General features: G+C 39.8%; 1 protein-coding gene across 5 annotated transcripts in view; it reads right to left on the bottom strand.

Moving 5' to 3' along the window:
• The window catches only part of MAP3K4 (mitogen-activated protein kinase kinase kinase 4), a 63,089-nt gene extending 46,529 nt beyond the window's left edge, over positions 1–16,560 (bottom strand). For all 5 annotated transcript variants that reach the window (XM_015621964.3, XM_015621967.3, XM_015621966.3 and 2 more), the window contains exons 1-2: positions 16,401–16,560; positions 3,230–3,420 (exon numbers count right to left, since the gene is read on the bottom strand). In XM_015621964.3, the coding sequence (XP_015477450.1) occupies positions 3,230–3,420; positions 16,401–16,477 (268 nt within the window). In that variant the 5' untranslated portion in view covers positions 16,478–16,560. The remainder of the gene's footprint in view (positions 1–3,229; positions 3,421–16,400) is intronic.
• Positions 16,561–18,022: the final 1,462 nt, after the last annotated feature.

The raw sequence follows: 18,022 nt of genomic DNA, 5'->3' as shown, positions 1-18,022 counted from the left end.
AATAGGAGGAACTACTTGGCATGAAAAGAGCAGTTCTCTCTCTCAGAAGTGGTGGCAGGCAGAAGGGAATCACCTGTATGTAGACTACTAAAGTCCAGTAGTTCCATCTTATCCACAGCTGAAACACAACATGCTCCATGGTCACAGGGCCTCTGCTCAGTCAAGAGCAGAAAGGACTTCAGAATGGTGACTAAATACTTAGTCTGTTTTCACTGGCCAGAGAGCTAGGCCAGACAAAACGCAGGAAGGGGCATTTTGCATTGGCAGGCAAGCAGACTAAAAATGGAGCTTGACAGAGATGAAACATACACCCCCTCCACACAGATTTTAAATAGATTAGAAATTAATCAACTTCTAACAGCCCTTTGATGTTGAAGGTTTTGGTGGCCCTGCAAAATAAATTAAAATCCTATTACATGTAGAGATCACTTTCTTAACTTACATTCTAGATAGGAGAACTTCTAGATCCCTTCAGTTTGCATTTTTAGAATGTTATTCTCCCTTATCATCGATCTTCAGATTTCCCACACCACCAAAACACATTGAAGGAAAGGTAAGTTAAAAATTATTAATTATTAGACATCTCAAAAGCCATAATACTTGAATGTTCATCATTCTTAACAAATCCCAGGCACAATAATCTAAAAATTGTTTCAAAATCCTCTCATCAAATAGACACCAATGATTCAAATACACCTGGCAGTCCTGCAATAAATTAGTGCTATAACTGTATTGCAGTATTGCAATGTAGAATTCAATTAATTTGTAAAAAAAGTTCAGCTGTACCAACCAATTTTGAGTTATGATTACTTTTAATGCTACAAAGGGCAAGGGGTTTCACAACTAAGCTACTACCAGTTAATGAGGGGGAGCATGTGGTGCAATCTGAGATGTTAAACAGGTCATTAAAAGAAAATATGACAAAGTGCATGTGAAGAACACGATGGAGGTGGGAAAGCAGGGTGAACAGTGGCTACCTTTCTAGTATGAAGCTGCAAAAATTTTATACTAAAAAGCAGACAGAGGCACTGCTTTTACATAGCACACGGAGAAGCTAACACTTCAGTAAGTAAGCAAGCATTCATGGAGTTCGGGAGACACAGGTAGATCTTACAAGCACCTCTGAAGTGCATTTAGCTTGGAAAAATGTGAGCCACATATGTCTTGGGCTACAGGAGAAGCAATTCAGAAACCAAACATTATTGCATCGATTTATTTTTGGATACTAAATACAAGTTGTAAGGAACTTGGTGTGACAGAAATTAAACAACCAAGTATCAGAAGCTCAAGTAAGCCAAGTCCCTAATTCCCAAAATTCTTTCAGTTGTCTAAATAAAGATAACTTCAATCTTATTTGTAAACAGTAAATTTTAAATAACTTCTCAGATGTTTTAAGTGATTAGTTATAGCCAACCAACTCCTAAATGAACTCTTACTGAAGTATAACCATCCAAGCTCAGTAAGAGCATATGCATACACATTCAAGGTCAACAAACTACTCCACAAGATTTTGGGGTGGAGTTTTTTTTCCTCTTCATAATACAAAATATCTGTTCTGAGATGGTACACATAGGCAAAGTTTAAAAAAAAAATTATGAACTTCCCAGAAAAAAACACTTTACACAACAATATCCAATTAATCAGAAAAAAATTGCAAAGATATTTTAAGATACTCATGAAAACAAACAGGATCTTATCATGCCAAGAGTAAAAACCATTCTCATCACAATAAAAAACTCAAAATCTATATGCAGGGATAAACAACAGCTCCTTGTTTCTTATAAAGGTATCAATCTACAACATGTTTAGAAGCAAAGGCTAACAATGAAATATAATACATTATATTTCTTTAGTATCACAAAGTCTGTTTAGAAACTAACACTTCCATAAAGCACATAATGAAACAATAACAACAACAAAAAAAAAATCACTAAAAGCAAGAAAAGTTTACATAACCACTATATACATGGTTAGAATAGAGTTAATGTTGCAACAGAAGAATTTTACTGGCTTTTAAATGTGCCTTTTAGCAAAGTTAAAGAGGCTTAATAATTCCAATGCCTACAGTTAACTGGCAAGAGTAACAAGATTTCTCTGTAATTTCATATGAGAAAGAGGTATTTTGGTGAATGTTCTCTTCAGTGACGTTATTTGGAGGTTGCATAAAGTGAAAGGGAAACAGAAGCTTTGGAAAATGTTTGTATTGGCCCTTCATTTATTATGAACTTGCATTCCACAGTTCTACACAACCAGAGAATTGACTATATTCCCTCATTTACCCCAAACAATTTACCCTTTTCTTCCCGACATTTTACCTCAAAAAAAAAATAATATCCCTGTTATGCACATTTTTCCTTGTTTCATGCAAAGCAATTTTAAAAATTGCTTCCAAAACAGTAATTGGCAGTAGTCAAGCTGCCATAACTCTGTCAAATAATTCTGTCATAGTTTGTTATTTGTTTACAAATATATTAACCAACAAAAAAAATCCCACAAAAACCTAGTTGTAATCTGTATGAACACACTCAACGTACAATCTTAAACGGCTTTTTTGCACCTGTGCAATTTCAACAACAACAAAACAATCACTTTAAGCTAAAAAGTTTTATTATTTGGTACGATTCCTTAGCAACATTAGGAAAAAAACATGTATCAAGAACGGGTTTTCTCCCCGTTATCTCTTTATGCTCAAGCATCAGGAGCAAGTAGGAGTAACTACACTTTAAAGTGCTTCACTGACATTAAAGAGTAAAGAATAATCACTGAAAACTGTATTTTGCAATAAACAGCCTGTGAAGTGCTTCAGAACATGAAAACTGAGCAGAAAAGCAACTACACCATTACTACAAGTCACAGAATTGCAGAAAAAAAGGGATCAAAAAATACTTCTGAGAGTAATTTTTTCCAACTTTCTGCTCAAAACTGGGTTTATTTAGTTTAGTCTGCTCATGATCTTAACCAGTTCTGTTTTCGAAATCTTCAAAGATAGAGATTCCACAATCCAACAACCCATCTGGTAAACTGTTCACTGTTTAAGCACTCTCATAACAAATTTTTTTGTCCCAATACCCAAGAGTCTTCCCTTGTTGCAATTCACAACAACTGTCTCCTGTTCTTTCACTGTACCTCAGTATCCAGCTCCGCCTTCTGTATAACCCCTCCACCAGGTAACAACAGGCTACTGCTATTACTGACCACTTTAGGAAAAAAAACAACAGACCACACCTACCTTTCAAAGTGGAGCGGCCAGCAGGTCTGCTGACATTATTTTTCTGATGCTTTGTTGACATACGCTTCATCTGGCGGGGTGTACTAGGGGGAGAAGCACCATAGAAAGTGTCAGCACTTGCTTCATCTGATAATTCCTCAGGGTCGGATTCAGAGATCTTGCAAGTAGCATCTTTTGATTTGCACTCTCTCCTGCAGAGAGCAAGATAAACCATTACATTCAAGAGGAAGAAATTTTATGTGCAATATCTGTTTAGAAAGCCAATTCATCCATAAATCCTAACCACAACCAAATCAACCTTCTATATTTTACTGTCACATCCCTGTATATTTACCCCAGTTTTTTCATAACCCTAAGGATGTGTTTCCAGCCAAATAAATAATAGCCAACATAGAAAGAGGATGGTATAGGCAGCATCACTAGAAGAACATGATCTAAACATACATATATAGATATATCTTTCTGAAAAAACTTGTGGCAAGCCTAAACTAAGAGGTGCATGAAATAAAGGTTCAAATACACAAAGATAATGCAAGACATTCAATCTAATCAGTAGCAGGGACAAGAGCAGAACTCTTCCCTTCCACACTCTGCCCCCTAAACCTCTCATATCACAAAGGCAATTTCTAAAATCACTCTCTCACCCTTCACAAGACTTTTATCTAGCATAGGAGCTCTGAAAGTATTTTTCACACATTTTAACACTGAGAATATTAATACCATTAAAATAAATGAATACTATCACTCCCCAGTGCTGCCATACATGGAATTCTTTAACATATATCTGAGAGAAGAACACACACCACTCTCAAAGAGAGAAATTGTTTGCTTATTATTTCTTTACCTATTTCTGAAGCAGGCATGCAAAAAACTACTCTACAGAACTCTCAGTAACTCTTCACTCTAGTAAAAGACACTAAGGCAAAGAAAGCATGATAGCATCAGTATTCAATAACTGCAACTTCACTCGAATCACAAATTTTATTTTACTTGCTACTATTTTAGGGGCAGACAAGGAATGTAACTCATACTCTAGTGAAAAGAGTCTGATCACTGCAGCAAGAAATATGTCAGAATATTGCCAGCTAGTAGAACAGCAGTAAGGCTAACAAAACAAAAACAAACAAAACACAGATCCTAAACTTTTTCTTGGCCTTTAACTACAAACAGAAATAAATACCTTAGCATGCAGAACAGTTATGTCCTATACAAAGCCACAGAAACATTTAGTGCAGGAAATATTCTTTGCACTTTACTCTTCTCACTCTAGTACTTCAGCTTTGAGAAGGCAGCAGGCAAGTTCACCAACTTCTGCAGATAAACTTTATTGGTTACCCAACAAAAATGACCCAGGTGGTACCGCAGCACCACCTGGAGTCTTAGGAGTGCCCTACAATCTGGTCATAGTGACAACACAAAACCACCAATACTTTTAGCCTGGTTTCCTTGCCTTGGGATATCATGTTGTTACTGTGTCTTAGCAATATGATTTAACCAACCCTCACTAAACAAATATAAAAAAAAGTCTTACAACTGCTCCTACAGATCTTGTGAAAATAGGTAGATAAGTAAGAGAAATGGATCTTGTAAGCACTGAGCTTGGAAAGGAGAACTCAAGTTTACATCTTTTTGGACACCAGAAGAGCTCTATTTCTGAGAACGCTTGTGAACAGCCCGACTGCAAAAAACAAAGAGCTCTATTTCTGAGAACACTTACAAACAGCCCTGCTGCAGAAAACACTTTCAGGCAGAGAACACCCCTCTGATCTTGCCAAAGACAAATCAACCACAAGAGACTAAACCACATAAAACAGAAGTCATTAGTTCCAGTGCTTATGGAGCCATTTATTTTTATAGTGATCTCACTGGCCAGGCAAGGCACAGGGCGGGGTGCCGATGCTCTTGCAGAGGCTGGCAGAACAGATCCTTCAAGCACTCACATTAGGTCTCCAAGGCAGTTTTAAACTAGGACAAGTTACCTCATTAGGAAAGACCAGTGAAAATACCGTTTTCCTTCTGTTTATAAGTAAGCAACCTCTTCGAAGAACTTAACAATCAAACCTCTCCACCAAGCCAAATAAAGTGATCTTTAAGGAACTTCAGGTTAATTTGGCCACGATCGCTGGAGGCATTTAGAAGATCTGTAGATGTGGCCCTTACAGGACATGGTTTATTGGTGAACTTGAATGTGTTCACCTTACAGTCAATCTTAGAGGTCTTTTTCAACCTAAACGATTCCATAATTCTACCTTGTTTGTTTCTTGCTATGTCTGATGAGAAGGCATGAGTCCCAGTAGTATCCAAATTACTCTTCAACCTCATACCTGAATTGTATACATACCTATACAGTAGCATCCAGTATGACTTATTTAACATTCAACCATTTTTTGCTGGATAATTTAGTAAGATGTTCTTTGATAAGAAGCACAGCAGACACAAAACATGCAGCAGTCTAAATCATAACACAAAACAGTCATGCCCTCATTCGTAACAACAGAACCAGCCCTGTTAGCAACTGGTGAGATGACCTAACCAAAGTTGCCTGGTCTGCTTAGAGAGACAAAGGCACAGGTTGCAAAGCAACCTAAAATCTAAAAATCCAGCATACTCAGTTTAGAGCTTGTGTGCAAAAACTATACTTCAACTCAGAGCTCAAACCAGTGCCAATTATCATAATTACTCAGTTTCACCAGTGCATGCCTTATGGTACAACAATGCACTAAATATACAGGGTCTGAATTAAAGCAGCTACATCAGCTTTGACATGATAGGACCAATTTTTCTAATCCAGACAACACCAGACATATGATCTTCAGCAGCAACACTCTAGTATTAAAATCAGTTACGATTTTTACAGATTACTGACACAGCATTTGCAATGTTTGTGTGTTATTTACTGTCATGAACTAACCATAGACTAATTAAATCTGCCAATCTATAAAACGCAGTGCTGGCAAGCCTGAATCAGATTATAGTGTTGGTTATTAGACAGAATTGTTGGTTCCTAAATACTGTTGCAACCTGGGTTGAGAAACATTAATCAAGGCTAATTTCTTCTTAGCTACCAAGCTATGCACGTTTTCTCCCCCACAGCCAGTGAGAACCATCCAAATCTTAATTAGCCCTACACACAAAAAGTGAAAGCTAGAAATGTGACAAATGCAGTTACTATTTGCCAATAGCAGCCTAAACTAAATCAAAGGACAACTAGAAGTGCATAATTTTCATATTCTATTCACAGGTTCCCAGCCTCAATTTTAAAGAGAAAAATGCTTCTTAAAAACTTATCCTTAGAATATAAGAATGACTGTAGCCAGGATGCATAAATCACAAACATTGGGAAAGTTTTAAGAGCAGTATGGTTAAAACAACCACCAAAGCAAAACACCATGACAGCTCTGAAATGCACCAAAAAAACCCAGAAACCAAGAATGTTTCCAAAAAGTAACTACTGTATGTTACACCAGGGTGCATTTCCACCAGTCTGAACAGACAAAATACGTAATTTCTTTAATTTACACTTCTAGATGACAATGGGATTTTCGGTGTTTTTTTTTTTAACTAAGTAAAAGTCATGGCAATGTATCTAGAACTTCAGCTCAGTCATGAATATCAAGGTAATTCTAGGTTTTCAGAGGCCTGCAAACAAAAATAGGAAGGGGGAGACAGAAATCGAGGTAGGAAATCTGAAGCAGCAGGACAGAGAGCAAAAAGTTTGGTAACCACCACTATTGATAAAGGCCACAACCTTTGAAAAAACACATTCATTTATCACTAAAAATAAATTAACAAATGAAAAGACCACTGAGGCTCCCATGGGAACATTACAATTAATTATTAGGCTAAAGTCACACTGAGGAATAAGATTTTTAACCGGTACAAACTTTAGCACTTTCCTCAAGCAATATGCAAACTTGCAAAGTTTATAACAGCCATTAATGGGAGATCATCCTAAAACCTGTGACAGCTATACAGGGGAAACATCTTTTTACTCTTCCCTTTCTATCAGTTACCCTCCTCTTAAGCACGAGTTCAAATACATTAGGCACTTGCATAGTTAACTCAGGTTCAGCCATTGCTCATCATCCCACATGCAGCTTAAAAGCTTTTCAGGGATCAGAGTAGTAGAGGTCAATGGACTGGACTACAAGCACTCGGCAATAAATTTGGGTTAGGCAACTACCATACAGGAGCCATGATCATCACCCACCACAATAGTCTGGAAGCTGGACACCACTGCTGTCAACAGCTTCCTGCAGTTTCAAAGACATCACACCATGCAGGAATCAGCAAGGCTCTTTCTCAACACTTCTTACGGCACCCTGCCATTTTCATACAAAGAACTGCAATATCTGTACAGGGTCCAGCAACAAATTACCAAGTACCAACTCTTGACATACAGTGGCTTTGTTTTAAAAGCAAAGTGTCTGTTTTTCAAATAGATACTCCTTAACTCAGATTCAGCTCAATAATTAATGTAGGAAGACAAAGCTACATTAATCTGTTCTTAGTAATGCACATTCCCAGTCAGCAAAAGCAGCAGAAAATACAAGCACTGTGCACTGCCAAACACATATTGTTAAAGTTAAGGCAGCTCTCCCTAAAGGTAGTCACAATCAGTCTATTTCAAACAATATTCTGACAAGAACTGTCATCACCCATCAGCTGCCAGTAATGCAAAAAGCAAACAGAATTTTTAGGTACCCACCTATGCACTTGTTAAAACAGAAAAGCAATTAAGTATTCAGTTGGTGCCGCTAAACACCACACTCAACAAAACTCCAGAACCAGAAGCTCCAGTTTCTTTGGGGCACTACTAGGTTTCGTTTTTGTTGCAGGAGAGAACATAATGGTAGTCCTGGACCAACAGCACAAGGAAGGACTTCACTAAACAATCAGCAGCACCTTGGGTAACAAAGACTGAGGATTAAACAACCTAATCAGCAAAACAAGATGGAAAAACCTCAACTTCTGCTACAGTACAGGGCAGCTACCTGGTATAAACACATAATGTTACATTCCAATGTTAGGAGAGCATCATGCACCCCTATTTATATTTTAACCACTTTTTAAAAATTATATTCTGAGGGAAGCTGTAAGCTTAAAAAATGGACATGGTTCTGAAGGGTTGCTGAAACGAAAGCAGAAGTAACTAAAAATCCAGCTTTAGATAAGGTATTTTCAAAGATCTGCTACACGTGTGAATACAAAAATGAAGTTTTGATGCTACTGCATTAATAAACTGCCCTAAGTGCAGCAAAAGGAAGTCTTCAGCAGAAGACAAAGAAAAGATCTTGTCAGGGTTTTTTAATTACATTTGTTTATTTCAGCACAGCAGCAATTTGCACACAGTATGTACAAATAAAGGTGTATTTTTTTGCTATATGCACCCTGTTTAAATCTGGCACAGCATTTACAGGTAGGAAATTTCAAATTATGTTTTAGAGAAGATATAGTACCAGCATAACAATTTCAGTTTTAAAAAATATTCTAATTCAAATTCAGCTGTACATAGATACATTTTTTTCCTCCCAAAGGAATCAGGGGAAGGCAGAATATGTGCTCATTTATCTCTGCAGCCTAGGAATGAACAACCAGTATACTGGTGGAAAAAGCTGATACCTGGAGAGGAGGAAAGGAGAGCAAAGAATTTACTTACAACAGATAGTAATTTTACCATTTTCTCCTGACACAACATGCAAAAAAGCACTTGCATCTTTCATCTAGTATATCTACATACACAAATCTTACAAAATCTAAGCTTGTGTTAAAACAGCTTACAGAAGAGACACCCATAAGAGCACAAAAAAAGAAGCAATATTCAAAAAAAAATTTAATCAAGTATGAAATGTAATGCTATTCAAACAACTTTTTACAGTGAAGACCCTCAGAAATTACCAACACTACAGTCACAGTGAGATGATATGGTAAGAAGGGGAACCTGTTCCAGTGCACCCTTTGCTTCCCAGGTTGCACATCCCTGCCCCTTTTGCCATCCCTTCTGCACAGGAAGCAACCTGTCAGATCAATATCCACAAGCAAAAACCCCACAGCCATGTGACAGCCAAGCTCCTCTTGATCAAGATCAAGATCCTGGCACTCTCTTGTAGAGAGACCAGGGTGAAGAAGGCAACCTTCTAAGTGTTATGTGAAAATCGTGTCCTCAGTCACTCTCCTCTGGCTGCACATGAAGCAATTTTATATGACTGTCTGTCCCTTCTGCTTTCCAAACACTTTGCCAAAAGTCACCAGCACCCAAGATGCACAGGTATAACTTAAAGTACCAACCCTGGTTTTTCACTGATGCTGCCAAAACAATCCAGCTTAGTTGTAATGCCTTTGTTAGCAAGATTTTTCCAATTTTAGCCACTTTAGTTTTGATTAGGCAGCCAAATGTACTTAATGTCATGCTAGCAAATTTCATGTGGCAGACACTCCTAGTTGAGAGGGGGCAAGAGAGGGATGCTAGGAGATGAGAACAGTAATTTTTAGCTGAGTCAGCTGCAAAACTAATGCAGATTTGTACTTGCAGCAACAATAAAAGCAAAATATTTGGGCAGGAAAATGTTTAAGGTAATACTGGTATTAGCACCAAGAACTGATTCATTACATAACTCCAGTTGCTTCTTTTATAAATTAACCTACGAAAAAGAGATTGCGAACATAGAAATAATGACTGAAACACTGAGACTTCTTTAGTGAATTGTCAGGATGTAACAGTAATCCTTGAAAAGCCCCCCTTTTCATTATTTACATCTTGTTTGTCTTTCAAAATTAACCTGTAGCAGGGCTGCACAAATGCAGACACTCAAGGCTGCTATGAAATCCATGCCACCCAAGGCAAACTACAGGTTTACACTACAACAACCCTGCTAAGTTAAGAACCAAGTACAATAAATTCCACATTAGCTTTGGGAGCAATATAAAGCAAGTATTCCTGCTGCAATACAAACAGCGGTTTGGAGCAAGACTGCACTGTGACAAAACTACCACTATTGCTCCAGAAACCGCCAAGGAAAAGATAAAAGTCACTACTGGGGAAAAGACTAACATGCATCTTTGAGCTAAACAGCTGAACTGCAATTGATTCCCAATGACAACTTTTCTTCCTTGGTAACTCTCAATTAAGCAGTTTAATTAGACCAGAAGGACACAAAGTGTGAACACACTTCAGTTCTGCAGTAGGCCTCAAACATGTCTGACTAGGCATTACATATTTCCCTACAGCATTAACATACTTAACAGCAAATTTTAGTTCAACAGAAATATTTTAACAGAATTTTCCCCTTTTCAAGATCTGGAAGCTACCACAGTCAGTTCTGCAAATTACAACTACTTTGGCACCTTTCCCAAAATTCTCCTATATTCCTTATGTTCCATAAGCTTCCATATGTGCTTACTCTACAACAGAAAGACAAAGTTACAGAAAAATCTAACAAAAGCTATTGAAAGAGTGATGAGGTACTGAAGCACCTTTTGGCTGATTAAAATAACATGGTAAACCTCAAAAAGAAGAAATTGATCAAACATTGATTCAAGAATAAATTAAGCAGAATGCAAAGTTGTATTCATCATGTCTTTTTATAGCAAGTAGTGAAAAGCACTACTGAGACATATTTAAATTATCTAAGGAAGAAATTTTTCTTCTGCAAGTTATACCAACTAGAAATAAGTATAAAAAATAAATAAAATAGAGCTCTTATAAAAGTTTTGGCAGTTCTTCATGTTCTCATCTCAGAAAAAAAATACTCAGAACTTTCTGTTCTTTTTTACTAGCAAATCTGAAAACAGACAAAGCTTAACTGATTTTTCCATCTTGGATTATTATAACTTTTAATACAATCTTGAACCATGATGTAACAGCATTTACAGTACATTAATCTCTGAGCTTGCCCCCAATATATTATTTGATTAAAACTATGCCATATTTTATTTTGAAAGAAAAAAAAGGCTTATTTAATTCTACCCTTGCTCTATAATGTGCAATAAAGTGTGAAAGTGTTGATGGGCTTGTTAGGTTTCCACATCCATGTTTAAGCCTGCCAAGTGAGGCTGCAAATGGATCAAAGGTTAGCACTATAGAAACAGGAGCTAAGAGAGCTTCACACAGTCCAGTTAGTACCCAGCTCTCTTCACTTAACAACTGATGTTAAAATATTCATTGATTCCAGACCTCATGCTTCTCCTTTTCAACCCTAACTATATCCTAGCTCATATTTGGGAATTTGAACTGATTTTTTTTTTTAAGAATCTCTGAAATATGTTTTCCTCACTAATGTTTAAGCACTATGTACTACAGTATCAATCCAAAGGGTAAGTGCAGCAATTAAGCTCTTGGCACCTGCACAGATCCAATCCCAAGGTCTCAAGCCACACACCAATACAGTACAGTATACTTAATTAAGAACCATTTATGAAAAATCTGTACTAACACATCTGCATGGATTTTCTGGAAAATTTAAGCTATACCAAGAAAAGTTACATACTACTGGGAAAAGAGTGTTAGGCTGCTAGGTTCAACTATAAATATATAAAAGTGATAAACTGGGAAATTCACCAACCTGTGATTAAAGACAAAAAGAACTGTAACAATCATTCTTCCCCACTCTCCCACACACACTCTGTTCTTCTGGAAGAAAGTTCCATTCCTACATAAGAAAAATCTAACTGGTTATGATCCTAAAGTTTCAGTTTGTCACTTAGATGAAGTCAAAGTCTACAAGAACCCTGAAGGTGAAGCATTGAAAGTGAAATAGATTTTCAATGGAAGCTGGTGTCTAAGCACAGCATGCTGGACTTCTTGTCTCTGACGTTTGGAAAAACCATGCAATGCAATGGGACTTCAGTACTCTGCACTATTTGGAGCATCCCAAAAGCTCAGTGGTCACACCCATGGACAGTTCTACAGTGAGGCCAAGAAGTAATAGAGGCATGAGTAACTGAATGGATGTTCTACAGACAAAATGATAAAAACCCTTACAGACACTGCTTGCAGGAAAAGCAACAGCAAGGAAACCAGCAGCACAAGTAAGCCAAGAGCAGAATAAATTGTATATTTACACATTAGAAAGCAACACATGACACTCAGTACCACTGAATATCAGCAGGACACAGAAGGAATAGAGCTAATTTCCTGCTTCTACCTGAAGACTGCAGGAGACATTTATCAGCACAATAGTTGCATCCCGTCTTGTCTGGCTCCAGAATAAACCTACTGGGTTTCATGACAAATTAATACGACTTTACACAGAGTTCTTGGATTGGACACAAGTGAACATTTTACAATTCACAAGCACTCAAATTCAGATGTTAAAGACAAACATTCTCATTTGGTTTTTCATTTGCAGTAAGCCAAGAGTGAGCATGGGATCCTTATCAACTCCTTAAATAAATAAGCTTCTAAGTTACTTTTCAAAATTCAAAAATTATTTAGTTGATAAATTACAGACTAAATGTAGCATCAGTGCAGTTAACATCTGAGAGAAAAATAAAACTGAAGTAACAGTTCTGCAAACATAAATGTTGTAGACAACAGCAAATCCAACCATGCAACTGAAGAATCAAGCTGAGATTCCTGCGCTTACAGAGGCCAACACACTATTGACTAACAGTTGGTACTAAGAAAAAATGTCTTCTAAATGTATTTTAGATGCAGTTTAAAAGAATGGTCTGTATATAATTTAAGAAACGTGGTTGTCATGGAAGCCAAATCTTTATAAGCCTCTAAAAATCCCAATTAGCAACCTGAAGTAAGAATTACTGCACATCCCTTATGCTTTCCTTTAAATTCAGTAGATTTGTTTTCATCACAGCACAATTTGCATTCCACAAAGGTCAATATCACTAGCTTACATAATAGTAAAACCAACCTTGACACAGACAGCACTAATTAACAGACATAAAAACAACCCAAGCAGCCACACAACACAGACTAATCCTTACTGCAACAAATGCCAAAGACATCTCAACTAGCACTTCATGTGTGTTTGTGCGTAGGTGGAGCAATCAGTCATTCATCCCAATCTTGCACATGTAAACAAGAAAATGCAATACATGTAGAATAGAGATTACATCTTACCTCATTTAAATGCATGGGAGGAAAAAAAAAACAACTATGGCAAAGCTCTATATACTTAAATCATTTTTCCCACTGAAGCTATGCTGTTAATAAAATAAACTCTTTCACTGCTCATATACCATCAGCCATACAGATAGTTTGGCAAGCAGGAAAATATGTTGAGCACAATTCATGACATAACCTCAGGCTTCCCCCAAACCACAGATGCTGCAGACTGACAGCCCAATTCATTGTCATCCGACAGACAACAAATCTGATAGATAGACTACTGACTACAGAAAAGTTCCCCAGCAAGGAGGAAACTGCCACATAATTCACAATTCTGTTCAACTTTACTCACAGCCTTGGTCCTTCCTTCACCCCTTTCACTGGATGTATGCCAAGAGAAAAGAGGGCTACAAGCAATCAAGGCACAAGTCAGGGTAGCCCTATGGCTCTTCATGCCTTTGCAGTGCCACTAAACAAAGGACAAAGTCCCAACAAAGGACATGCTTAAGGCCTCACTTTTCTCTATCGTGGATTTTGTGCCAGAAAATCCTTGGGAAAGCCTGGGATTGGGAAATTTAAAGCCTATGGGTAATAATCAAGAAGCACCAAATGCATCTGTTTTAATTAGCATTCTAAATCATCCAAGTGGAAACATCTTGTCTTGAAAATTTTCCACTTGCTTTACTGATTGATACTTAAATGTGAATTTTTCACAAAAGTCTTCAATAGTATCTTTTCACTTATCCATAACCACTGCATGCTATCCAGGGTCAAAGTGCAATTCCATCTCAAAATCAACATCTGCTCATAGGTTCCCTGAGCATTTATCAGTTTAGAGCTGCCTCCACTCTCTTCCCCAACCAAAGTGTGCTTCAAGAAAGAAAGGAAGACCTGGGAAAAAGTGTGTGCTTTTGGAGAGGGATTCACAAGCAAATGCTTTTGACTAAGGACTATGTAATTTTAAAAAAGCTATAAACATATTTTACGTTTGCCTTCAGTTGACAAAACATGCCATTGCATTTATATTCTAACGAGAGAGCCTCCTCACACAAAGACAAGCAGATTTGTCACACAAGGCAGTCTCAAAACAACAAATCAATAAGCTTTGTTTATTAAACATATGTAGGTATATTGCTAATTCCTAAAGACTGAATACTTCTCCACAAGAACTAAAGTTAACTTAAAGAGAATGCATTATAGCAATGCACTTTAGCACTAGCCAGAACGCTTTATCATAAGAACATATTCATACTCTACAAACAGGATTAAAAGCGATGTGCCATCAAAAGGATTTCAAACACCCAAGTCTGTGCAAAATAAACCAACTTCAACAAGATTCTGACCTCAAAGCCCCAAGAATAAACACCTAATGATGACTCCAAAATTGAAATCAAAATAATAATGTTTGAAAAAGCTTCAGATACTTTACTTGTATTACATTTAAGTAAAAGCAAGTGCTGCATAAAGGCAGAGAGGCAGGCGTGAAGTTGGGACACAAAGCACACACAGAAGTGAATCACAGTGGATGGAGTACATGCATTACCCTACACAAATTAAGGCTACCTAATTGTTTTGAGACATCCCCTTCCCACCCACCAGCTCACTCTGAAATAGCTAATTCAGTTTTCATTTGCTGGGTAAAGTTGTCACCACATTATCCACACCCACATCCGACTCATATAAACTGTCCTGTAATAAGCAGAATCCAGCAGAGGTCAGAAATGGCCCTGCACAGGAAATGCCTGGGTGTTTTCCATTCAGGCTCTGAAGATTACTCTTCTACGTTAAGACAGCCCAGGTCTAGGGTCATGCTGTTGTACAAACTTGATTTTAAATCGTTTTCTGCTTAACCTGCAGTATTAGTCTTGGAAGAGTCCTTTGAAAAGGAACTCAGAAGCTTACTAATTCAATTACCCTATAGCAATTGTATTTCATAATATTTATGTTAAATCTTACTGATTTTATATATCTTCTGATTTTGGTAGTCTCACGACAGAAAAACAAATTGCTAATGCACGTTAATGAAAACTCACAGGCCCTGTTCAACCCCATAGCTTTGACCCACATAAGGGCACATCACCACTTTCCTTTTATTCCATCAGTACAAAACAGCAGCTCACAATATTCAAGAACGAGCTCAGCAACAGGACAGCAGATTTTTTTGCATAGCACACCTGGAACACAATGCACCGGACTACTGCCTTACAGTATTAATTGATCGCACAAGCGTTTTAAAAACGTTTCCTGAATGCCTCCTAGTGAGAAGTAAAGGGCATCAACAGGATGTTATTTAAAACTGAGAAACAATTGCCACGGAATTAATAACTTGGACTTATGCAATACTTCTGCAGCCAGCTGGAAACACTAAACCATAAAGTAATTTGCATCCCCATCTCTCAGCAGGGCACAGATGGAGACTTGCAAAAAGCCAATCTGCAGGTCAGCACATTCAGGAGATGACAGCAGTTGCAGAAAGCTTTGAGGCATCACAACACTTCTTTGTGAAAGCTTTTTTTTTTTTTTTTTTTGTTTCCAACTCCATCTCCTTACAACTATCGATTGCAATGTTGCCAGAGGCGATACTCCATGACCCTGCTGTTTTACCGGCAGGCCAAAGAGAACGCGATTTTATTCACGGCTGCCATAAAAACGAGACACCCTTCCAAGAGGGCAGCGCTTTTATCGCTGCAGTTCACAAGTCAAGGAGCACAGGTCACGCTCCGTCAGCCTCCCGCGGGCTCCAGCTGCTGCTCCCCCTCCTCTCTGCAGCCTCCGGCCCGACCCCGAGAGCCGGGCGGGCAGTGCTCCGGCACACCCGCCAGCACTGCTGCGAGGCTGGGGTCGAAAGAAACTACTTGCTTTTAATTGCAAAGCGCCCACAAAACACTGCCTTACCCACCGCAGCCACTAGAGATTTCTTATCGAAGCGCCTTCTCGCTCCGTGGGAGCTCTGCAGAAGCGCTGAAGCAGCAGCGGCAGCCGCAGGTTCTGCAGCGCGGAGGGGCCGGGAGGCAGAGCGTGCACCCCCGGCCCCGGCGCTCGCAGTCCCCGCCCGGCATCGCTCCCTGCACGGAGCTCCCTGTGAGGCAGCTCTGGGTTACTGACCTCCCCGGCGGCGACGGCGGCGGCTCCTCCATGGCGGTGGCGGTGGAGGCACAGACCAGCGCGGCGACGTCTCTCATGCATGCACCGTGGTCGGCATGGCGGCGGGCCCCGGTGCGCGGCGCGGGGGCGCAGCGAGGAGCAGGAGCAGCAGGACGAGGGGAGCGGGTCCCTAGCCGGCTGCAGGAGCGCGGCCGCGCAGAGCCGCCCGCGCGGCCGCCATCTTGGGAACAGCCTCCGAGGGCAGCGGCGCCGGCAGCATCGCTACGGCGCGCCAGGAGGGACCGGCCGCGCCAGAGGCGCTCGCTCCGCCGCGGCCGGGCTGGGGGCGGCTCCCGGTGAGGGTTTCCCCCTCTCGGCCGCGGGGTCGGGACGCGCCGTGGGACAGCGGCGCTTCCCTCCGGCACCGCGGAAATCACATCTCCGCAGCTCCCCGAGAGGGGCCGCGTTTATCCCGAGGCGGGGCGGTGATGGGGGCGCGGCGGGTGCTGCCGCCCCCTCCCTGCCCCCGTGGCGGAGCTGTCGGGCACTGCCTGCGGCCGCGGTCCCTGCCGCTGCTCCTTCCCACAGCGCCGGCAGACAGAGAGAGAAGGAAAATACAACTGCTGAGGGGAAGATGGTTTTCCCTCAGCAGGTGCCAGCCCCCTGCAGCCCTGCTGGCCCGAAGTCCAGCGCCTGCGGAGGCTGGAGCGAGCACGGCCGGATCCAAGGAGGTGGGAGGCGTGAGAGACCCTTGAGGTCCCCTTTGGGGGCGTGCAGGGAAGAATAATCTTCTATTTTTTATACTCTGCTGCTGACAGAGTAACTTGTTTGAGTGTATGAACCTGGACTTTTTAAACGCTCCAGCAACACTGGTTATCAGCTTTGGACAGAGAACCGGAGCCAGTTGGAAATACAGGCAGGAAAATGTGATTTCCTGAACTATAGGTTGGCTGGAATATCAATATCAATATTAACACTCGTCAAAGGCAGAAAAGTTCCTTGGGTCGGTGTTAATTGTTAATTGTTGGGGTGGGTGAGAGGGAGCCTCACCTTCTGTGTTACGGGACTGGAAGCGCAGCAACAAACCCTGGCATCAGTAAGGTGTATGCAAAACACCTGCATTGTTTCTGATGGGTGAAATTTGAGCTTGGACCAGAATCAGTTCTAGATTCTGCATTTATGCATCAGTTCCCTCATTAACTGCACAAGAAATTTGCACCTTTCTAGTCTCATACCAAAATTCAGTCGTAAATTCTCTGTTCATGAGATAAAGTTGTCCACCTTTCTGTTGAAGTTCAGGAAACAAATTCAACAGTCCCTTTGAAATAAAAGATTTTTTTTTTAAAAGCTAAAATGCTGGATATACTTCTATTTTATCATCTTAATACTATCTACTATTTATCATCTTAATGAATGCATTTTTTAAAAAGCAGGACCAGATAAATAACGCTATGCAGGAAGACAGACTGTTTTCCATAGGTCGAGAAAGACACGTGAGCCACCATGACCATGATGATCATGACATTGAAACATCAAGACATTCAGTGCTTATGTCAAGAATTATTAGTTAAGATACCTTATGTAATGGAAAAAATGCAGTACTTAGCATGTTAAAGACTTTTGCTCGAGTACTTGAGCCAAAA

Source organism: Parus major, chromosome 3, assembly GCF_001522545.3.
Source record: "Parus major isolate Abel chromosome 3, Parus_major1.1, whole genome shotgun sequence".
Classification (NCBI taxonomy): domain Eukaryota; kingdom Metazoa; phylum Chordata; class Aves; order Passeriformes; family Paridae; genus Parus; species Parus major.
The sequence above is the reverse complement of the archived record's forward strand: the minus strand, read 5'-3'. Positions and strand labels throughout refer to the sequence as shown.